Source organism: Gossypium hirsutum, chromosome A12, assembly GCF_007990345.1.
Source record: "Gossypium hirsutum isolate 1008001.06 chromosome A12, Gossypium_hirsutum_v2.1, whole genome shotgun sequence".
In the NCBI taxonomy this organism is placed as follows: domain Eukaryota; kingdom Viridiplantae; phylum Streptophyta; class Magnoliopsida; order Malvales; family Malvaceae; genus Gossypium; species Gossypium hirsutum.
The window spans coordinates 104,892,708-104,917,135 of NC_053435.1; the positions used below are offsets into that span (position 1 = coordinate 104,892,708).

The 24,428-nt window shown below is 33.1% G+C and overlaps 4 protein-coding genes and 1 non-coding gene across 6 annotated transcripts; all 5 read right to left on the reverse strand.

Annotated features, from left to right (window-relative positions):
- Nucleotides 1-985: 985 nt before the first annotated feature.
- On the reverse strand, nucleotides 986-3,514 carry LOC107931868 (BTB/POZ domain-containing protein At5g41330). The gene has a single exon (XM_016863823.2). The coding sequence runs from the start codon at nucleotides 2,498-2,500 to the stop codon at nucleotides 1,106-1,108; it is 1,395 nt and encodes a 464-aa protein (XP_016719312.2). The 5' UTR covers nucleotides 2,501-3,514; the 3' UTR covers nucleotides 986-1,105.
- A 250-nt stretch (nucleotides 3,515-3,764) lies between these two features.
- On the reverse strand, nucleotides 3,765-7,037 carry LOC107931939 (uncharacterized). Of its 2 annotated transcripts, XM_041083565.1 has the most exons (3): nucleotides 6,673-6,996; nucleotides 6,146-6,245; nucleotides 3,765-5,377 (listed from the first exon to the last, which is right to left on the reverse strand). In XM_041083565.1, the coding sequence occupies exons 1-3, from the start codon at nucleotides 6,729-6,731 to the stop codon at nucleotides 4,118-4,120; spliced, it is 1,419 nt and encodes a 472-aa protein (XP_040939499.1). In that variant the 5' UTR covers nucleotides 6,732-6,996; the 3' UTR covers nucleotides 3,765-4,117. The 2 variants fall into 2 exon arrangements, with proteins under 2 accessions (XP_040939499.1, XP_016719397.1); XM_016863908.2 differs by lacking the exon at nucleotides 6,146-6,245 and having other exon boundaries at nucleotides 6,673-7,037.
- A 6,139-nt stretch (nucleotides 7,038-13,176) lies between these two features.
- Nucleotides 13,177-13,248, reverse strand: TRNAT-UGU (transfer RNA threonine (anticodon UGU)). Its single transcript has one exon. It is a non-coding gene; the product is annotated as a tRNA-Thr (tRNA).
- Nucleotides 13,249-13,529: 281 nt separating this feature from the next.
- On the reverse strand, nucleotides 13,530-16,245 carry LOC107931864 (ubiquitin-conjugating enzyme E2 4). The gene is made up of 6 exons (XM_016863820.2): nucleotides 15,898-16,245; nucleotides 15,730-15,809; nucleotides 15,235-15,349; nucleotides 15,028-15,080; nucleotides 14,769-14,897; nucleotides 13,530-13,885 (listed from the first exon to the last, which is right to left on the reverse strand). Exons 1-6 carry the CDS (start codon nucleotides 15,939-15,941, stop codon nucleotides 13,752-13,754), a joined length of 555 nt encoding a protein of 184 aa, XP_016719309.1. The 5' UTR covers nucleotides 15,942-16,245; the 3' UTR covers nucleotides 13,530-13,751.
- A 1,473-nt stretch (nucleotides 16,246-17,718) lies between these two features.
- On the reverse strand, nucleotides 17,719-21,470 carry LOC107931869 (probable E3 ubiquitin-protein ligase RHB1A). Its single transcript, XM_016863824.2, has 5 exons — nucleotides 21,267-21,470; nucleotides 19,986-20,107; nucleotides 18,897-19,329; nucleotides 18,651-18,760; nucleotides 17,719-18,551 (listed from the first exon to the last, which is right to left on the reverse strand). Exons 2-5 carry the CDS (start codon nucleotides 20,046-20,048, stop codon nucleotides 18,522-18,524), a joined length of 636 nt encoding a protein of 211 aa, XP_016719313.1. The 5' UTR covers nucleotides 20,049-20,107; nucleotides 21,267-21,470; the 3' UTR covers nucleotides 17,719-18,521.
- Nucleotides 21,471-24,428: the final 2,958 nt, after the last annotated feature.

Sequence of the window (24,428 nt, forward strand, 5' to 3'; positions counted from 1 at the left end):
TCTTCTTTGTAATTGAATTTTATGTTTTATCTGAATTTTTTTCATTATAAAAATTCATCTAACATATTTTATGCAAAATATATAGAAAAGAACAGAAAAAGTTACTTTTAAGAAGTAATAAAAAATAAATTTTGAATTTGGAGATGAAAAAAAAATCAAAGTCAAGGTCAAAAAAAAAAAAACTTGTCAGAATAAAAGTTTTATCGAAAAAATTAGATTTGGATGAGTTTTTTTATGAATTTTTTAATCTTTTATCATTAGAGTTATTGAGTAAATGACAAAATAGAAGAATATGTTTACAAGTTTTTATGTTAATAAAAAATTTTATTAAAAATTATTACATGTCACAAGGTAATTGACTATTTTTTTTTGAATAGCCAATGTAATTTAGGTAATGAAAATAATTTATGTACCATTTAAATAAATTAATATAATTTCGGTACCATTTGTAAATATATATATATCACCGTGCCACTTTGTTGTTTAAGCTAAACTTAAACTACTGAAATTGAATATTTAGAAATCTGCAAACATTCTTAATGGTACGACCTGATTTATATAAAGAAAGACATAGTGTAGTTGCAAATGCTGAAGCCGCCGTTCTTGATAAAGTAATGCATACATGCAGAGTGAAGCTCACTTAAATGATTGTCATTGCCAAAAAGGCAAACTTCTAAATTTCAAACACCCACCAATATTTGCCACTGTTATTTTCTTCACAAGTCAGAATACTACTACTGCCATTAATAATAATGCTTTCTCTGACCATAACATAAACTGCACATGTTATGTTACTGTTTGGTCTAAATTAAGAGGAAAAGGGTTCCATATGTCAGAAAAACTCATCCTCCGGGGCTTAGCGAAACATCATATAATTTTTAGACAAAACCAAGAAAGAAGATCCTAAGCCAATCACAAACGCAACAGCAATAGTGGCAATTCAGTTAACAGAAAAGGCTTGCATCTTCTTGTTAATGATTCAATATTTAATTAAAAAAATCTGTTGTTTGATATAATGAATTCGATCACCAAGAATCAAATCAATAGCCATAAAACAATTACAAGATACAACACTGTCCTATAATTACAACAGCTAGCCAAAGGATCAAAACCCTCCCGTTGAACCTTGCCAAACCTCAACAGCTTGCTGATCCTTTCGGGTTACAAACATCTTGTTTCCACCAAATGCCAAGTTGGTTACCTTCAAGCCTCCCATTGCCTTCACTCTCCCCATCACATTCTTCCTAAAAACCTTACCCTTTAATCGACCCCCCGAACCCACCGCCACCTCCGACCACAACTCGATATCCCCTCCTTTACTGCAAAACACTTGATTCCCATGGCTCTCGATTTTGCACCCTAACCCTTCTTTCTTCCCATTCACTACCTTCCTTCTATTCTCAACACACATCCATGGATTACTATTATCATTTGCATCAGTGTTCACAGCCCCTAAACACCTCAAATCCGCATTCAAAACCTCCCCAGAGCTCACTCCAACCTTGAAAAGCACATTCATATTATCCGAAACACAAACATCGGCAAAGCAATCGACTTTCTCCTTCAATTCAAAGGCTACATTACCCGACCTTATATCCCAGAACTTAATGTTCCCCGATACACCCGTTAACCCACTATGCGACCCGGATGCCATGAGTAACCCGTAACCCGAAACCCATCTCAGCTTTGTAGCTGGGATGGCTGAATCGAGATCAGCCCCGAAAATCTCATTGCGAGCAATTTCAATAACAGGGTTCAATGTATTCATATCATAAACCAGGATTGAATTGGAGTTTCTCCTACTGGATTCGAAGCTAGTAAACAAGAACTCGCCTGATGAACCGATTGCTTGAACCGTGGAACCGGATCGGGTCGCGTTCTCCCAATTGAGAACCTGTTTGACGCGTCCTTTTTGGAGATCGAGAATCTGGAGCCCCGAAAAGTCGGTGGCCCCGGCCGCCGCGATATCCGGGGAAATTGCGAGCAAGGAATCGATGGCGGCGAATTGGGTCAAAATCGTTGACTTTCTTGTCAGCGACCAATCGAAAGACGTGATCTTGCTACCGTGGGAAACATGCAGGGACCCAAACGGCGTCGAGGCAATCGCAGAAGGGGTGTCGCGGCCGTTTAAGGGTAATTCAGACGACTTCCGGAGGGCAAAAGCGTCAAAGTGGGAAGGGTCGCTTAAAGAGCTAGTCAAAAGCGACTCAACGCCGTAGAATCTGGACTCTTCGATGAGGTCCCGGAGGTCAAAGTCTTTGACTTTCGAAGGAAGGGTCCCGCTGCGGAGGAGGGAGAGGAGGAGCGAGAACTGACCCGGGTCCCGGTCCACGAAACGATCCGAACCCGTTTCCGCAAGTCGATAAAGAAGGGATTTGGGATCCGCTTGGGTTAGGGTCTGCTTGGTCGTTTGGAAAATCCGACCGCCGACATTAATCGACACGACATTACTGTTCAACCCCGGTTCTGTCTCCAAACAACAAATATCGAATGATGGCATAATTGTCTCAGGGAAAACCTTCTTACCTTATTTTCAAAACCCAAAATTTGAGCAAGATTTTTTGCGAGAGAAAGACAGATGGACTCTAATTTTGAAGGGAGAAGGAGATGTGGGCAATAAGGTAATATAAGGCGGGCAGGCGTAACATTGCGGATTATGAAATCTGAGCATTTGAATGCATATTTGACACAAACTGAATATTTTATAACTAAACACCTGAAACTGATGAAAGGAGCCGTCCAACATTGACAAGCTTTTTACATGTCTGACTATCTGTTTGGTTTCTTTTTCTAGAAGCACAGAAAAAACAAAAATGGAACGAGAATGCTGTTTTGTTTTTTTTTCCCTGGAAGTATTTTTTTGTTACCTTTTAAGGCCTTTTTACGAGACAACACAATATTAATTAGTTCTTTCAGACCATAAATTTATTCCTCACAACAATACCAATATTTACCTTTTTGTACAATAGAACTAAATTTAGACAATATGCTAATATTTTAATTTTTTAATTCATATTTTTACAAAAAGAAATGTATTTCAGACTATATGCGAACATTTTTATTTCGTCTTTCTTTTATTTGTTAATTCAGTTTTCTAAATTTCAATTTTTATTAAAAAGTTTAAACCTGGATTTCTTAGATTAATATTAATTATCACTTAATGGATATAGATATCAATTTAATATTAATATTAATATCAATTATGATTTTATACAATTTAAGTTATAGATATGTATTAAATGCGTAATCATATTGTTTGTAAAATTCAAAAAAAAAATCCAGACTAATAGAACACATATATTTGTAAAATCTAATTTAAATCAATTTGATATTTAGAGATCAATTTAACGAAAAAAGGAATAACTTTGATCCCCCCATCAGCCCATCAGTTCAGTATAGATTTCAATTAGCCCAACAGACCAAAATGGTTCCCCAGTTTCAGTTTGGCCTTTGATTTGTTGATGGATAAGTTGGATAAGAAGTTAGGCAGCTGATTCTGATTTCCAGCTGCAGCTTTCCATTGAGTTACAAAACAACTTTCAATTCTTATTTTGAATTGATTTAAACCAAACATTTAAATAATTAACTATTTTAATCATTCAAGCTTGACAATGACAGACAATTTTTTATTTTTTTTGAGTTTAGTGATATAGAAAAAATTTAATCGAAGCATCTTCAGGTAACAATATCACTAGAGCGAATTGAATACCCATCGATTTGCAGATACCAGAAAAAGTAAACATCGATAAAAAAATTTCCCCTTCTTTTAACGGCAATGCTATTATTATTTATTATTATTGCCATCTACTATCCTGTCATTAGGATTTTAAATATGGGGGCACAAATCAAAAGGACTGTTTTCGTATCTTTCTGCCTAAATTAGAGATATATAATACATATATTAAACAACAGAACTACGCCCATAAGACCCTGTTTCCTCCGAAAACATTGCAATATGCGCCGTCTGTGTCAAACCCCCCCTAAAATTATCAATGATATGGTTGATTAATTGTACCCTGTTGCTGTTACCAAATTGTTTACTCTGGATCCCCAAAGCCACACCTATGTTCCTAAAATGATTTGAAAATCAGTAGACATAGACTAAAATGCGTACCCGTTAGCTTACTCCTGGTTGCATCATAGGAAAAAATGACCAATTCCTGGCTACGTTATCATCCTTTCCGGCCACCTTCTTGTTGGCCCACCAATCGGAACTAAGAATAGGCTTATGGGCATCAACTCCATCGACGTTGTCAAAATTGAATTCTTTAGCTGACCCGAGTGTTAAGGATTGATTCTCGTGGTGCTGCGGTGTGCCTTCCCTATCTGCTGGAGCTTTCTCTGGTCTTTCATTGGATGTTTCACCGACACGATATTCATAATCATCTGCCACCTTAGTTGTGTTTTCTTCTCTTTCTTTTGTTGCTTCATTACGTAAAGATTCTGAAACAGCTTCAGATGATGTTGCTGCCCCAGTTTCCGCACATCTTATAACTTCTTCTGTAGTCAACTCAAATGAAACTCTATGATTAACTGCAACTTGATCAATTGGGTTTTGTTTATCCAAACTCGGATGTGACACAATTTCAGAGAGCGGATGATCCAAACGAAGACCATTGCGGGGGGTGGACGTTGTAGCATCTGGGGTTAAAGTTCCAGAACCATGACTTGATCCCCATTCACGGTTGGAAAGCTTATCAAGGTTCAAGAGCTTGGGAGGGTCACCCATTCGGAACTCAGGAAAACGTAAACCAGAAGCAAAATCACCATCAGGGAAAGGAGATGAGGTGCCAGAACCTGAGATTCCTGAGCTTGGTGAGATCAGTTGCCCAATGGGGCTCCCAGGATGAAGTTGATAGGACTGAAATTCATACTGGTATATTGGGAATCTCTGTCCAGCCTCTCCATAATGGAGGTTAGGGCCAAGGAACTGAGCAAATGGCACCTCGGGCGAGGATGGTGTGGTCAAGTGTACCGACTCCGGAGGAGGAGTGAAGGGAGCAGTTGAAGGTTCAGTGGTGAAGGTGGAGAAAACAGGTGGTGAAACTAACTGAGTTTCATGAGCATAAGGGCCAATTGCAAAAATTGAAGCAGGCCCTGGGGAGTACATACTGGCAGAAATAGAGGTGAGAGACACTAACCCAGCTGGAGATTGAGTAGCAGAAGGGGGTTCAGATGGAAGGAAAGATGCAGGAGAGGAAGGAGGTGCAACAAAGGGAAGTGTCACTGTAACGGCTTGGGTTGGAATTTCAGCAGCAGGTATATTAGCACGGGAAGAAGTCGTTTCAGAAACAGGAACAGCAGGTCCAATTCGCTTTTTCTGTTTGTAAGATCTGAAACACCAATATTTGCTCCACCAACCACCCCATCTTTTTTTCTAGATGTCACCAAATTTAAGATGAAATGGATTAATACGGGAAATCACACCAAATCCTTATCTAACTAGAAAGAAATCAATTAAATGACACTGCAAAAACCTTGGTTCTAAAAGACAGCCATATTACAACAATAATACAACCCACCCTCGTTGAAGCTTTTACAGAAGTGTATCAAGTAATGAAACATATTAAAGCATACATGCTCAAAGTTATAGGACACCATGCTACAAATTTACTTTCAGCTCTTTGGCAGAAAGAGTATGAGCACACGGCTCTTTTTTCCAATTGAAAAGGTTTTAACCAACAAGATAACTCAATTTAAACCAACCCTTCTAACATCTAAGTTCAAGGAGCAGAGGTAATTTTCCTGCCCCTTTTTTAAGTACTTCTGAGCCTTCAACTTCGTGATTATAAATTACAATTTTTCAACTAGACCTCCAGTACAAGGAGATTATACCTACAGAAGGAATAAAGCAATTTCTATTATTCAGAACCACTGGCTATCCACCTTGAATTTGCATGTCCAAATGGGATTACCTGATCTTAATATCTACAGAAGTTTATAGTTTCCAAAATCTGAACGCATTTGAAACCTTCTAATTAGCTATCCCAATATCATGGCCATAAATAGACCATGATACAAATCCATTTAACAACTGTATTTAGGTTCCAAATTGTATAATTCTTTTGGTTTTTTACTTCTGATCTAGGAACCTCTGCTGAATGAAAGTAAAACTAGAAATATGACGTGAGGAAGATCATCTAACCTCAAGGTGTTTTCTCGGTAAATAAGGAACCATTTTTTTCCTGGAGAACCCACACAGACTAATAAACACTGTTTCATCAACACTGACTATTCTCAGATTCCTGAACTGCCAAGTTCAAAAAGTAAAATACCTGTATGTTCTAAACTTGGAAGTACCAAAAAAAAAAACAATTTATAAATATAAGTATATCAAAACCACAAGCAACAGTTAAAAGACTTGATTCTGGAATAAGTCAACATTCAATAAATCTAAGCCTAAAATCACAACGATTTAACTTGACATTTCCTGAGCCACAAAAATAATCCTAAACTTGATTAAAGATCGAAGTTCACTAAATCACGGCAGAATATAATCAAAGAAGAAAAAGGGAAAAAATCATACAAAAAAAGATCACGAAATGAATACCAAAGAAGCTTAAAAACACTTCTGGAACTCAACCAAATTGATCTAAATTCAATTAAAACAATCACGTCAAAGAAACCAACAGTAATTAAAAAAATACATATGAAGGAAAATATAAATTTTACCTGAACCGTAGATTGCGGGACACGATTCTCAGCTGAAGCGATCGCGTTAGCCGCAGCATGTATAGTCTCCAAAGGGTTATTCATAGCTCTAGATTCTCCATTTGCGCCTCTCATTTCTACGTATTTTGCTTCTTCTTTTTCCGACGAACCAAACAGCTCCAAAATTATCTTCCTCTCGGAATTGTCAAATTTTCTCGAGAAAGAAAAAATCAAGAGAGAGAGTGATCGGCGAGAAGGAAACTGTGATTTATAGACGAAGCTTCCCCACCTATTTTGAACTCTTTTTTTTTGGTCATTAAATCTAAATCCTTCTTTTAGTAGACAACTAATATCGTGTGAAATATATGTATAAGCAAAAGCTATTAAGGTCAAACACGGCAGTCACTTGATTTTCTATAAATTCGATGTGATTAACGAAAAGACCCGACTTTAGGTTAAAGTTTATAAAATTCCTTAAATTATTAGCTCCATTTTACTAATATGCCCTTCCTGTTCACAGTTATTTACTAATATGATTGTAGTATATAGAGATTTTACAATATTATGTAAAAAGATAATTATTAATTTAAATATTTCATCAAACAAAATATGATAAAAACTAACTATTAATATTTTTAACAATGATAAATTTGATTTTAAATAATAAATAATAATTAAATTTTATTTAAAATTGTCTAGTATAATATATAAATAAATAAGAAAATACAATTATCCAACTAAAGATAAATTTTAACAAAAAAAAATGTAAATTTTAAGCAGATTATTTTGTTAGGAGTGAAATTATAAAAGAAAGGGGATAATAAATAAAGTGGTTGTCCAAGGTGTGCACGTGTGCTCATCCACGTCTTGATGGGCTTCGTGCGCGCCCCTACCCAACCGCATAATAATATAATAATGAAAAAGAGAAAAAGGGGTCCCATCGACTTCCTCGAAAATTCTCCCCCTTTACCTGCCGCTTCGACCAACCTCCCACCGTTGGTCCCATCTTTTATTGCCCATTGTTTTTTATTTTAAGGGTAAGTGTTATACAGAAATTTATTTTAGTTATCAATATATTATCGATAGATTTACTTGAGCAATGTTCACTGCATATAATTCAGGCTTACTTTATTCTCAAATAAACCGTTTTTCAATTAAGTATTTTAAAAAATTATTAATTGAATTTTAATTTAATTAATATAGATATTATTGTTAATACAAAAGAATATATATTTGAGTATGCTGAAACGCAAAGTTATGAATAATTTTAAATATTATATTAAAAAATATAAATATAATAAAAATTTATAACAAAATTGTTAAAATATATATATATTTAGAAATAATTTATCACAAAATATCTATTAATTTCATCTTATTTTACCTCAAAAATTAATATTAATTAGTCTAGAAAAACATAAAACGATTTAGAATTTTTTATACAAAATTTTAGTTCAATAATAAAATTATTTTTATTAAAATTTCAATTATAAATATATTACTATAAATATATTTTTAATATTATCTAAAATAATGAAACGTGAGCAGCACACAACATTTTCTTCCCTAATTTTTCTAATATCACACGAGAACAATATAATTTTTTTAAATACGATGAAAAAGTACCATCATTACCATTCGATTCAATAAATTAAGATAAGCACAACACTAACATCTCAAAATTCATATAACTATAAAACATCTCAACTTTAATAATACAATATAATAAAATTGATTAAAGCTTGACTCAATTAATATTGATATTCGCTATTGGTATAAAAAGACATGAATTTGAACAAGTTAAAACACGTTTATTTTTTTATAATTTTATCCAAACATTTTATTAGTATAACATTAATAGTTTTTTTTAATATAAACATATATTTATTTTTTAAAACAGTTGTCTAAAACTTACCGTAATTCTTTTTTAACTCTTAAATAAGAAGATAAATGTGTTTCAATGCGCTAGAACCACGTGCTTCTGCACTAACAAATGCTGATACCAACCGAGTTAATACTTAGCCGACTCATATAATGATTATTAGTAATACTAATAAGAGCTTAAAATCAAATTGTGTTCTTTATATGTATAACTAATCATAATTCATCCTCAACCCTTAATCAAAAAGATAAAAGGTGCTTCAACGCACTTGAATTTAAATCTTTATGCAATAATATTAACACCAATCGAATTAAAACTCAATCAATAAATAAAATTGTATTGTTAATAGTTTTAACTAACTAGTTTGTCTTATTTATTTAATTGTGATTATTATCGCAAGTGCTACTATATTATTCATTTAATGGTGATTATTATCATAAGTGCTGCTATAAATTTTATATGTTTATAACTTTTTTTTTCCATGTTTCCTATTTAATCTTTCAATTCCTAAATTTAGAATTAGGGTAAATTCATCGTTACTCAATAAATTATGTCTAAATTTCCGTTTTAGTTATTGAATTATTCGAAAATTTTCTTTTAAGTTATTAAATCATTTAAAAGTTTTTATTTAAGTAATGGGAATGTTAGAGGTTTTTTAAAAAGTTTTGCCAGTGAGCTCCAAGCAATAATTTGACAAACAATAATGTGGATCAGTATTCATTGACGAGTAGAAGAACATACCAAATCTAACTGCAATTTGAATTTTTAATTGTCATATTTTAATATCTAAAATATGATTTATATATTTAAAGTAGATTTTACAAATAATTTACATTAATTGTTTAAAAAAGTATTTAAATTTATATTTCTCGTATATCAATTTATTAATATCGAGCTACAATAAATTGCTTTTTTATATTTTTATTATAGAAAAATACTTCATACACCGCCAGTGAAGTGAGGATATGACAAGTGTTTTATAGGGGTGTGGTAATTTTTTTTAATTAAATATATAAAAAATTAAATATATAAATAAATACGATACTTCTCACATTTTCAACATACTTGAAGAATCTAAAAAACTCATACATTAAATAATTGCTCTTTATTATAACTTAAATTAATATTTCATATATCATAATATTAATAAATTTAAACATTGTCTAAATACATAATTATTATTTTACAATACATTATTTAAAATAAACATTTTATATTTTAGAAAAATAGTTTTCTAACAATAATATTAAACACTTACATCAAACTAAACTAAAGTAACCCTATTTCCAACATTCAAATTTGAAAAAAATATTAGTCCTTTATAACCTTTCTTCAAACAAAGTGACTTTCTCAAAAAGTGTTTATCCTTTTTTTCTTTTTAAGATAGTTAAAAGACATGGTTTTTATTCCCATCTCTTTATCAACTTAATGATCTTGTACCTTTTAAGGGCAAAAAGGTTTACCATATAGGTGGCCTTACCTTACCTTTTTGTAATATTTATGAAATTTATGCCACAATTTTTAGAATCAGAATAGTGGTCAAATAAATCTAACCATTAATTTTTCGATTTAATCAATTCATCTGATTCGATTAAATAAATTATTAAAAATTTATAAAAATAAAAATTTAATTCAAATATTTAATTCAAATTATTCATACCAATTCTTAAATCAACTGATCTAATAATATATTTTTCCATACTAATCTCTAACCGGTTTCTGATTCAATTAACCTAATTTAAATAAACCTAATTTATACCCACAATCTCTCATCTCATCATTTTCATATACATGATAAAATCAATTACTCAAATAGACAGGAATTATTAAGTTTTAAGTATATGCTGCCTGCCTACCTATCTAGCTGCCCTTTTCTAGTTTCTTTAATATTTGTGAAATCAATGGCCCAAAGTCCCCTTTAATCTAAGTCGACTGCAGGGAAAAGTGGCTTTTGGTTGTAAAACTATGCCCTAGCTTTGACAGTCTAAATGTTTGGTTTTCACAATAATATGTAGTAGCACTAGATTTCACACTAGCATACTCTGGTGGGATCTTCACCTTTTTTATTTGCTATAGGGTTTTGCTTTATTTATATGCACATAAATTGAGGGGCTTTAGAAAAGCTGAAAATAAATAAAATAATATATGATTTATGAACAAAAAAATTAAGTTAAATTGTGGGTTGAAAAAGAAAAATAAAGAAAAAGAGTGAGATGAAAAGTAATGCCTTACTTTTTGACCAAGCAATAAGCAACAAAGAAAAAGAGATCTCTTAGTAAGTTGTCATATTTATTTCCCAATTATTAACATTTAAGTCAAACTTTTTTAGGTCATGAAAAAGGTAGATTTAATTCTCTCTTCTAATCACAATTATTATCTCTTTGAAGAGGCCTTTTAAGTAGGGAAAAAAAAGAAGAAGAAGAAGAAAAGGTCAGTACATTCTGTAGATAAGTATGAGACCTTATTTTAACAAAACAAAGTTTACAACTTTTTTTTCTCTTTTAATATTCTTAATAATCTTGAAAAGGAATCTTCTTGTTATTCTCTTTCCACCCTTTAATGGAGTTGAATGGTTGCTGTTTAAATATACTCATTACTAACATAATTTATATATATATTTAGTGGCTAAATCTTAAATTTTTTCTGTGATTAAAATTAAATTGTAAATTTTACGTTATTATTTTTAAGGAGTTAAAGTGTAATTTTATTTTTATTAATTTAAAATTTTAAAAAATTTAAATAGAAATAAAAGTTTTCAAAATAATGAAATAAGGGTAAATTTTTTTAAGTGCTTAAATAAAGACTTCACAAATGTCACATATCAAGTCTTAAATTGCATTATTATCATTTTTTAAACTATATTTAATTTAATTGTTATGTATTTTATTCTAAAGACGTTAACATTCATCTAATTTTTATTCAAATTGGACTAAATGTATAAGATACCCTTATCGAATCACTTTTATAAAAAATTTGAAAAGTTTAATATTTTAAGTTAGCGATCTCTAAAAAAAAATTTATCTTGTAAATTTCTTATAATACTATTTTTGTAGTCTAAATTTTGAGTAGTAATATAATAGTAAAGGCGAAGCGACGATGATGAAGAAGATAAGACCCGAGACCTAAGTTAGGCAAGGAGACAAGGACCAACGAAAGCGAAGAGAAAGAATAAAAAAGGAAATTTGCCAGAGTCATGGATGGTCGACACGTGCGGAAACTGAGCAATGGCTATTGACGAAAAAAGAGAAAACGTTTTTGTTTTAGGTGACTGGAAGTGGGAGCCAGCCAATTCAATTAGCGGGGGTGGAATTGTAAATCCGAAATTTCTAGTCTTGACCTTTGACCTGACCTCCTTTCTCAGCGGCTGTACTCTTCAACATCCTCGCCACGTCCATCTCTTTGCACGTGACAATTGAATGACTTTTCTCAAGATTAATGGTGTGAAGTAAATAAGTTGATTGATAAGTGGAGAAGGTGAAGGCAATCATGTTAGGTTGGATTGAGCGAGAAAGAGAATCAACAATGGCAGCTACCTGCGACAAGATAACTGAGTTTTGGACTTTGGCCCCAAAATTAGATTTCTCATGCCTTTCTCTTTCTCCTAATCAATCATCACTATAATACTAAAAAAAGGAATTTTAATTTTATGTTCCACGCCAACACAATTTCTAAGATCTTGTTTGATAAAATGCTAAAAAAAAATATCCAATCAACTGAAGATATTTAATTTCTTAACTTTGATAATTTGCCATGTAAACTACTACGGCAAATTTTTTTCATAAAAAGTGTGTAAAATGATGAGCAGGTTTCTACTAGAGAATAAATTCAATTATTTTTTTAATTTTATTTTATTTCATTTAAAATTTTATTATCTTTTATCAAATAATTTAATTATATTTAATATTTAATTTTACGTAATACACCAAATATATATTACAACTTAAATTCAACATAATTTTTCACTTTATCAAACATAACCAAAATTACCCTAAAGCATCGTATAATAATAAAAGAATAGATGTCACATAAATGTTGAAATTTTATATAATAAAAGCATTAATGTATCTAAAATAAAATATTTTAAACAATTCTATTTCATCGATAAGTACGAAAAGCGACAGGAGTGATGTAGTTGAAGTTTCATTCAAACGAAGAAAGATGATAATAATAAAAGAATGTATTGATTGATAAGCGAGAATTGAAAATTGCAATGCTAAGCATACATTTAAATTTTAAAAGTATATTTGTTAGGAATGCTTTTAATTTAACAAGTTGGGATTAATTTAATACTTTTTCATCGATAATTTTTAATACATTAATCACCACTATTTAAATTCGTAAAACCTATCCATTAATTATCATAATCATACTTTTTAAATAGTAATTGAAGTTATATTGAATAAAATCCTATATATTGACCTCATAATTAAGGTGTTCATCACCCTAGATGTAACTTAGGTTCGAGTCGCGCTAATCACGGTACTGTTAATTCACCAAAAAAATTTATATTGAATAAAAATTAACTAAAAAGATAATAAATAAGACACCAACCCTAATTTATCATAGATTAGTCTCAAGTTTAATGTTACTTACAGATCTCCTTAATTTACTTAAAAAAATTGCAAAAAGATGTAAATTAAGCATGCCCCCACGCAGGATCGAACTACGGACCTTCAGTTTACAAGACTGACGCTCTACCACTGAGCTATAGGGGCTTCTCCACTTAAGGAAATAATATATAAATTTCATATCCTACAAATCCAACCATAAACTGCATTAATATCATTCATCCAAATATCAGAAATTTGTAGACCAATTCAAAAGCCACGCAAAATGGATTTCCACCATAAAGTGTTGGAGACGTGGGAGATATAAATTCCATCAGCAGCCAAACAAGTCATCACCAAAGTTAGATCAACCGATGTGCAAATGGACACTAACAAAGCATAATAAATAGTAGTATAATTGAAGCAGGAACACAAGGAACAGGAGCATATGGGAGAACTGCTTTTCAAAGTCTCAGCAGTGGATAAATATTTGAATTATTGCACAGTGGATTAATTTACACAAACATCCCTGGAAAGTAATGACAAAAAGGGGTAAATAGAAATTTTTCCACATGTTCCCCAGTTTTGTTGTGTTCGAATTTTCCTGGAGCTGAACATCATGTACAACACAAGATGATTTTCGTAGCGAGTATGCAGGGCATAATATCTGCCTAAAGATCTGGTTTTCCGGCGATTTCCTCATCATCCGAGGCAGCATATTCATCTTCACTCAGTTCTTCGTCACTTGACTTCACTTCTTCTGCTCCTGCAACATCTTCAGGTTTGGCATATTTCTCACGATATTCTGGTACACGAAAAGAGTCATAACTTATAAGCATTCTAGGAATAAGAAAAAAAAGGCATCCTTAAAATGCCATTGCAAAAAGAAGACGTGAAATGTATGTTGCCACATAAGTCAAATTGCCAGAGCACACTCTGAAAAAAACAGTACTTGCAACGATAGTAAACAGTAAACACCTTGGGGTCTTGTCGAGGATGATAAATGCGGTTTGCCACAATGAATTACTATTGAAAAGAATGGATTTCATTTGAATACAATATAAGAACCGAGAGAGTAGGTGAAATGCTACAGCCACAACAAAGTAGGTTGCAACCTCCTCTTTCCAAATACTAACATAGAAACTAGTCAGCTCAAACGTATTTTCTAATCCCTTATAAAAAACGTAGCCTGATTACAAAGAAAGGACTCCCGATGACGATAGGTAACAAGCTTCAGCTTCACGCCCCTTTTTATGTTTTTGCGGAGAGTTGGCAAGATTATAATTGGAGAAAATAGGACTCTCTGAGCACTTAAGAAGTAGTACCTCGATTACATCAAGAGGAATTAAGGATTAATTTCAAGAAACTAAAACCACCTCTTTGATTAAGAAAAATGTATCAATACAAAATTCTGATGCCAAGGCATATAGAAACTATAACTAAAACTATGAAGTTCAAGACTGATGTAACCTACTTTAGACTAATGATAAAGTTCAATCTTGTCGACAACTTGAATACTTGATTAATTGGCCATCAGCCAGCAGATATCACTTAGCTAAATAGCCAGCAGATATCACTTAGTTGATTTAGCACGACAAGAAATCCAACTAAACACCTTTGCTGAGAGAGGCATTCTTAAGAGAAAGAAATGCATATTTAAGATATAAAAACTTATGTAGAAATGCTACCTTTCACTTTTTCTTCATAAGCAGTACGATCACGCATCATAAGAGCAGCAGCTTCACCATTCAATGGGTCTGATGGATTGGGATACAAAAGGAGTTGAGGAAGAAACACTTCAAAGACATTAACAAGATCTGAAATTGAACACAAGGATAAGCAAAAAAAAAAAGAAAAAAGAAAAAAGAGAAGTATAGATCGTCATTTATCAAGTTCCAATAGTACTAGCAGCAACTTTGAAACAAAGAAACAATGCGCAAGGTTTACCGAACATAGGGCTCCAAGTTTGATTGATGACATCCAAACAAACTGAGCCAGACCTAAAACTCAAAGTTCAAAGATATTTTAGTTAACAATAATAAAGCATTTAAAAGTTGAAACCAGTTACTCACTCTAAATTACCAAATACAAGTTAATATCAGCCCTAAGACAGATAGAACAGCCAAATTTAGGACTTAACATCCACAAACTTACATTTCATCAACATTTGGGTGGTAAATCTTGTTCACAAATCCAATTGATGGAGATTTGTAAGGATAAGCATCTGGGAGCTCTACCCTTATCCTCCACACACCACCATGGTAAGGACCTGTCAAATTCCATATCAGATAATCTATGATTACAAATACTATCCCCATTTGGGTCTAAAACTACCAAAATCAAATTCTATCAACAAGCACTATCCTCATTCAGAAAAATTCAATGAACTACATAAATAAACAGTGGCAACTCAAATAAGAATAAATAATTAAAATATAAAATATTAACATCAACACTTCCATTGCGCCCAAATAATTCCCTTAACTTCTAGTTTAACCAAATATACTTTAACCTCCATTTTTTTTTCCTTTTTACTAGATAAGCCCTTAACAAAAAATCAACACAAATACTTAATTAGTTACAAATCAAAATTTAAAAAGGCTTATAGATTCGTAAGAAGAAGAAGACAGTAAAGAAAACTATTCTTACTGTCTTTTGGTCCGTTGAATTCAACATAAAATTCTTGCATGCCATCATTCATCATCTCCACTTTGTAGTCACTCATCATCCTAGAAAAAAAATCCAACAAAAAATTAAAAAAATCAAACTAAAATAAAGATACAGATTTTTTTCAAAATAAAGAGAAAAATAATTTACAGTTTCATCAAGTCCATCTCTCGGCGTTTACTTGGAGAAGACATTTTTTTTTCTTAGGGAATTTCTCAGAGGAGAAAGAAAGAAGAGATAGGAAATTTTTCTTCACAAACAAAAGTGGCAGAGCACAAAAGTAGTTCGTACGCCAATAAGTGAACCCAAATACCTTATATACGTGTGTATCTTTACCGCAGTAATTCTAGTTTCACGTTCAGTAAATCTCTCTTTTTTTTACAAAATAGGATTTTAATTTAAAATAAAAAAGTTAAACCTTCAACTTTATCATTTTTAATAATAATTTTAAAATTTTAAAAAATATATTTTTACATATTTTTTTCTCACATCATGGATAATCTAAAATATATCGAAGATTTTGCTTTTATATATATTTGTTTATGTTTATTTGGTAGAAGAATAAAAAAGGATAGACTTTGGGGAACATTTAACTATTAACTATAAAGATAAGATTAGGTCAGACAGAACATTTTGGAGCACCAAGATTCCATATTCGTACTTAAAACTTTTTTACACTATTTTTATCATATTTCGTTGTTGAATATTAGTAAGCGATATCGACACTCATTGGCTCAGCGTAGCCGACATTGTAATTTATTATTTGTGTTTTTCTATATCATAATTTTATTTTTAGTATATATATTTATATAATATTCGATAAAAAATAGCATGTAAATTAAAATTATATATGCTAGAGGAATATTTATTACAACTACATTAAATTAAAGTTTCCATTTTAATTAGAAAAAAAAATCTTATTTAATTTAACAAACAAAAAAAATCTTATTCAACTAAAAAAATTATGAATCGGACAATTGATCACAAAACAAATAATCACATTAACTTTACATAAACTCAAAGGAACAAAACACAGATGCCAAATGCCAAATGCCAAATGCCATAATTAATCTGCATAATGACCAGAGGAAAGAGATACAATTTTTATGAAGCCAAATGCCATCAACGATTTTTTTTTTTGTTTATAAGGTGAATTTGAGATTATTTAAGGAATATGTGATACTGAGATTATTATATTATATTATCATATTTTGATATTATTGAGAATATAAAATTATAAACTTAAGATAATTTTTGGAACCGAAAATGTGATGGCTTGAGCCAAACCACCCCTAAAAAAGAAATGGCGAATGATTGTAATGAAAATGGTAAGTGGCTAGAAATGATTAAAATTGGGGTGATTGTAATGGATGTAAACCGCTTAAGGTTCCATTTAAATAAACAGTAAACTAGCTTTGATGAGAGCATAGTTGTGATGAAAGGTAAGAATGAAAAATGATAATTTAGTGAAGAAAGTTTTAAAGATAATGAACATAATCGAGATTATATGAAAGATACACTCACTTAACATGTTGATTAAGTGAGTGCTACACTGCTACTTAAGTGCATTATTTGTTCAATAAGAAAAATAAGCACTTCTATTCCAGGAAAAAGTTGGCAACAGATTTCTGGATTGTTTAAATATTCTATTCGGAATAGACATATTTATATTATGTAGCTAATATATATTTGCATGTATATTATGCATATTTTAATAAAAATTAAAATTAGACAATAAATATATAAAATAAAAATGACTAACGATAAACTCAAAACGCTAGAGACAACATTGATATTAACTTCGTATTTTATAATCCCATAATCATACATAAATAATATAAGTTTTACCATGTAAATTTCAGAATCCCGGGGGGCGGGGGTAGAGGGGAACAAGTTTAGATCAAGCTCACCAAAGCACCAAAGGGAATCAGTGACATTGACAAATATGCATAATTCATCAAAACTTCGATGTGAAAATCATACCTTCAATCAAATTTTTATATATATGGGCACGAATCATGTTATATACAAAATGAAATGGCTACTCAGTTTATCCCCTCCTGTCTCTTAATAAGGAAAATTATTTACACAAAATAAAAGAAACAAAATTCCCATCATTCTAAGGAGTTCACAAACTCATTATCGCATCCAGTCCCACCCATCAAACAAATTTTGCACATAAAGATGAACTGGAGATGACTGTAAACACATGACACTTACAGAAGTAACCCCCCCAAAAGCAGACAATCATTGGTTCAGAAGATCCGAGTTTCCAGACTAATAAAAAAGATATGTATGTATATGTATGCATGCATGCATGTGTGTATGTATGAATGAATGAGAGAAGAAAGAGTTAATGTGCTGCTGAGCAGGTCTGTACAAACAAGGCACTACAAAACAGGATAACAGCATTGTATTCCCTCAGGCATAGGCCTTCAAGTATTGAACTTTAAAATGGTATCAAACTTGTTTCTGTGATACTTTTTCTGTATTTCTTTCTTCTTTCTCTATTCAATTTCAAAAGTTTCCAAGGGGTGAAAGCACAATGAGACCAAGACTCCTTTATAAAATGAAAGAAGGAAAGGGGGGGGGGGATGAAGGAAAAGAAATTCAAAACTGAACTTTGCCAAATCTGCAGGAGCCACTAAATATATGATGACGAATGCCGGGGGGGGGGGGGAGTAAAAACTGAAATTCTGAAGGGTTTGGTAAGTTGTAACCTTTGCAACAAAACTTAAGTTCTAGCAGCCGAAGCTGAGTCCAAAACCAGGAAACTAATTGGTGGGCAAGTCAAATATCATTTCCTGCATCAGAAGATAATTAGGGCCCTCTTGTTATTTGCTTAGGTTATATACAATAATTCTTAAAGACTTATAAGAGATGAAAATAGTTTCAAGACAAACCTTATCACACACAGGACATGTCTCACTTCTTTCCATCCATTCAAAGATACATGCAAGGTGAAAATGATGCTCGCATTTTGTGATAATTTTTGGATTTTCTTCATCATATTCTGCAGGAAAGAACAGAAAAGGGGCCTATCAACAACCTTTCTATTTGGAAGTGGAAAAACGACTTGGCATAAAAAACACAACATCTTTTCTTGCAGTGAGGCAGAAAAGTTCATAGATTGCAAATGGAAGACATACCTTCCAAACAGGTTGGACAACAATCTTCCTCCTCCTTTGTAGGCACGATTGATCCAACTGGTTTTGAAAGTTCTATTTCTAGCTCTTTTGAAGATTCATTTTCTGTAGTATCTTGTGCTTTGCAGTCCAATTCCTTTGCATCATCAGATTTTATACAAGTCTCTTGAGTGTTTACAGCAACTGTTTCTTGGCCAGAACCAATATTTGTTGTTTGCACTGCTTCATCGCTCTTACTGCTATGAATTCCTTGAGCAGCTGAAGGAGTTAGAGGATGTCCTAAAGCTGCATCAAATGGAATTGGAGCAGGAGGAGATCGATAAGCATCAGGAACTGATACCTCAAGATTTGTGTCAACCAGCAGCCCAGTGGAGAGGGCAGAGGCGGTAGCATTGCGAGAAGATAAAGGAACATGCCTATCTGAGGCTCTTGTGCTCTGTTAAAAGAAAGAAATTAACTCAACAAAGATAATGAAAATGATTTCAATACGATAAATAATTGTTCAATATAGTTACCTCTTAGGGTTATCTTTGTATAAGTATTTAAGCAAGCCATTTTATAATATCTAATAAGTATGAGAGCAGAAAGGTCAACAAGAAATTCTGGCATTTATTTTTAGTTTCAAGTTGTTCTACGGTATAACTATGGCTCATTTTAGTTAGCATAAAAAGTATACGCAGATAGAGATCATTACTCACGATCAACTTAGTAATGGGGATCAGATCATGATTTATGAGCAACATAAGGGTAATAGAGAATTAACAATTGGAAACATTTGTATTTAGTTGCATCCAGACGTCCATTTTGTAAAACAAGGAAAGATAGAAATGAAAAGGCCCCAGCACTTCACACATTTAAGAGACATTATGATCCTGTCAAGTGCACAAGAGAGTCCAGTTTAACTCATTCTTTAGTAACATTCACCCTAAATTTTGCACTGTGGCACTTAATAGAAAACACAGTACTCTACACTGAACTTGACGAGGGTTGAAGCCAAATTCAAAACATAAGAGGTCAAAGACACCATGAAAAGTGAGGATTAAAAGGAAAATAAAAGAAAAAAAATTCCATGGAGGAAGAAATTATACTAACACAATAATCTGCTGGTGCACTATTTTCAACTCCTCTAGAAGAACAACAGCAGCAACCCCCCATTCCTTTTACTTACGCATATGACACTACTGGTACTTTGTAACATCACAGGGTGAGAAAATCTGTTATAAGAAAAAAAATAAAATCACTCTTGAAGATATAAAAAGCATACCATTCCTTTCAATAAACCATATTCATGCCAAATGCCAGATGAAAATGTAAAAGATATCATCAATACAAAAGCAAAGCTAGAAGCAGTTAGATATACAAATAGCATAATTCCTAATAGAAAGTTTTGAAAAATAATCGAAGTATGAAGTTCTTGTAGAAAAGGTAAAACCCAAAAGAAAGTAACAAAACTATTTCTGGCTTCTCACTCACACTTGTCATTAACAAGCAAATTGATAATGGAAAACACAAATAATACCCTAAACCAAAGCCAAGCAGCCTGTTAGTGGATCACATACAACAAATATTATTATATTCTGAAATACAAGTAGTAGCAGAATTATAGATGTAAAAGCAAAAGTGAATCTGTTGCTGATTGTCAAACACAAAGAATGTTTAAAAACCTTCCCCCTAGTCAACTAAGCCACTGATGTGGTAATAGAACTTGGAGGCATCAGGTCCAAGGATTGCATCCTGGATAACCCTTACTCCATCTCCTGCTCTCAGAAAAAAAAAAAAAAACTTCTCCCCTAATCTGTTCAATTGTCCTGTTATAATCCCATATCCAGAATTTCAACATAAATTAATCAAAGTAGACCAATTGAGCCAATTAAAACCCAAACAAGATTCTGATAACTGAAGAAAGTAAAAGAGCAGGACTAAACCCTCCAACAATCACGGATCAACCACAATTTTTTAGACAAAATCTAATTAACCTATGTGGTGAAACAAGAACAACAAATAAAACATGTAAATTCAATAAGAAATCAGTTAAAAATCAGCTGCCTTCAGTTCTCTTCATCAACTAGCACCTGAACAAGGTTCTATTCAATAACAAACTAGCATGGAAATAGCTAAATAGTAGAAACTAGAAAAAGAAATTAAATAAATAAACAATATAAACAAAATCAATTCAAACACAAACAACTAAATATCATAAAGTTGAGAAAGATACCTAAGTAAATTCATAATCAATTCAACAATTCTAGAGCTAGTAAGAAAAAGGAAAATCAATTTATGCTCAGTAAAAACCCTAGAGAAAACCATAATTTAATCAATAAACAACGAGCCAAATTCCAAGAAAGAAAAAGTTGAATAGGATATGAAATTCACCTTTAGATTGAAAGCTGGATTGGAAACGAATCCAAGAATTCCAAGTGAAAAGAAAATTCGATGATTAAAAATAAAATTTTAATCATTCATTTTGAAAGAGCAATTTGTTTAAGTTTGTTTCGTGTAGGAAAAGGCTTTTCAGTGGGAAAGGAGGACTTTTCGAATGCCAAGCCTCCATTTAAAAACAGATTCCACTACTGCAGAATTTCATAGAAATGTTTATTTTCGGGATTTATTTATCTCCACGCGCTAATCTGTTCAGTTTATTCCACGCACCGTATTTATGAGCAACAAAAGGCGGCAAAAGGATAATGTTTGTTTTAACAGAGTTGGTGAGCGTTTGGTGATGACAGTTGGGATTAGCCAGAAGAAAATACATTGAAATTTATTTTTCATGTTATAAATAACAAACTTTTATTTGTTTGTTTTATTTTTCCTTTATTTTGCAAATCGCATGTGGCTAAGCTAGCTGGCTACTGACTAAAAATAGAATTCCTTTTGTCTTGTATTTCAAGGTAAAAAACGTGGAGTATCTGATTTTCTTCTTAGTAAATAAAGAGAACTCTATGCCTCCTCTCCTTGGTCACCCCCAGCTTATCTGCAAGTAAGGTCATATGCACACCATCTGCAGCTCGTGTAACACTACTTCTCTCCCATCAAACACCTTAGCTAACAGGTCTGCCACATAGTTGGCTTCACGGAAGATATGGAGTAAAATTCCCTGATTCTCCGAATAAGCGGATCATTGATAGTGCCAACCGGAGCCTTGATAATCCCATCAACTGCAATCTTGCTGTCACTGTCAAGAATTACTTGCTTGTATCCTCTCTTCCATGCCATGTGAAGCCCGTCATGAATCGCCCAAAGCTCCGCCCGAATGGTCGAGCATCCACCAAACTTCCTGCAATAGCCCGCTATCAAGTCCCCATTGTTGTTCCTTAATAACCCTGCAGAAGAAAACAGTTGACCACTAGAAAGATTCGCCCCATCTGAATTAATCTTCAACCACCCTGGGGGTGGAGGCTTCCAACCGACATGCACCCACTGTAATCTTCAGAACCATATTACTCTTTACAGTTTACAGTTTTGTGCCCAACAAATGCTTCGACTAATGACCTCCTCTAGTGAAGAATTTGATTCCTGAAAAATCAAAGTGTTCCTCTGTTTCTAGATATTCCAGCAAGCTATAGCGAAAAGAGTATTCCAAGGAGCACCAATATATGCTAGTTCATTCGAATTTTTCAGATTAACAACCAACCATTCAAATACAACAAGAGAAAATAATTGCGTCTGATTTGAATGAGAAACAGTTCGCTGTCATACCTGATTGGCAAAAGAACAATCACGTATAACATGTAGAGCTCTTTCGGGTATCGACCCACACAACAAGAAGCATCCATAGCAATCCCTCTCTTGCATCTCTCAGCATTACTGAGTATCCTCTCCTTAGCAACCAATCAGAGGAAATTTTTTCACTCTTCGGAGGCAATTTAAGTCCCGCTGGATTGACCAAAAGATGTCTTGAGATTACTTAATCGGTCGTAAGCATCCGAAACAGAAGAACGCCCATCCTTCTTCCACCTCCAGCTAATGCGATCATCCCCATCTGTCACTTTGGGTGGCGGAATACTAGCAACCCGAGACAGCAGGGAGTGATCCAACCATAAAGAAAGTTTGTGCCATGCCCAGACCCCAGTTACCATCCAAATCTACCATCTCATTTACCATAGAGCGCTTGTCGACCCCAATTAAGTTTGTAAAGAGCTCCTATAGTGGGTCTATATCATTAATCCAATGGTCAGTCCAGAACTCAACAGATTTGCCATCACCAATTAACCAAACCACATTGCACCTGACCTCCTCCCAGACTTAAGTGATTGACCTCCAAACAAAGGGCCATCTTTCTACCATTATTCATAGTCCTCCAAATAAACTATCTAGCCATTTTCTTCAATATCTCTACACACTCTAGACGGAATCATAGAAATTTGCATAAAATAGTTCGGAATTGAAGTAGTAACGATTTCACCAAAGCAACAGGATTGGCCATTGAGAGCACCCTAACATCCCAACCACTCAAGTGACTCTTAACTTCGTCAAGCAAAAAGGCGTAGGTGCTAGAACAGATTTGTGGGAGAGAGGAATACAAGATATTTACCCTAGTCCTCCACTTGGTTAAAGCTCAAAATCGATTCCATCTCCTGCCTTACTTCATTGCTAGTCCTTGAGAAATAGGTGAACTAATCGAGAATTCCTTTCAAGTTATGGGCTCGTAATCCGTCAGCTTCACAAAACAACACTAAATCATCAGCAAAAAAATAAATGCTACAGCCGCGGTCCATCCTTGGCAAGTTTAATTGGCTTTCATGTGTTCTCATTCACCTCTTTCACAATATCATGCCCAAGTCTCTCCATTCCAAAAACAAATAGATAAGGTAAGAGAGGTTCACCTTAGCAAATACTCCTAGATGGCTTAAATTCTTCAGTCAAACTACCATTCCAAAATATTTGCATAGAGTTCGACGAGACACAATGCACTATAAATCTTACCAAATGACATGATAGTCCTGTCTCGTATAAAGAGTACTCCAAAAAATTTCATTGGATTCTATCATATGCCTTCTGCAAGTGCACCTTGATGGCCATCCAACCTTTTTTACTCTTCCTTGTCCTCATAGAGTGAACCACCTCCTGAGCTATTAAAATATTATCAGTTATCGATGTCCTTGCAATGAAACTCACTTGGTTAGGACCAATAAGTTTAGGCATGATGTGCTTAAGTCTTCGAAACGAGGACAATCAGGGTTTTGTTTATAGAACCTTTAATATCATTCCCACTAAATACAATTTCACAAAATCACACAAAGCTTCACCAACGATCCCCACTCAATTGAAAGAAATGAGCATGCAAGCCATCGACCCCAGGAGACTAGAAAGGTGCCATCTCGAATAAGGCATATTAAATCTCCTCTTATGTAATCTTGGCCAAAAGAAAATCCAAATGTTGTTAGCTTAAAAATGGAAAACACGCACAAATAGGAAAATCACCATTCACAACACTATTCGAATATAAATCATGGAAAAATCGAATAGCTTCCTCTTGAATTAAGGTGTGTATGGGCCGGTCTGGGTTCGGGCCAGGCCCAGATCGGCCCCAGACAA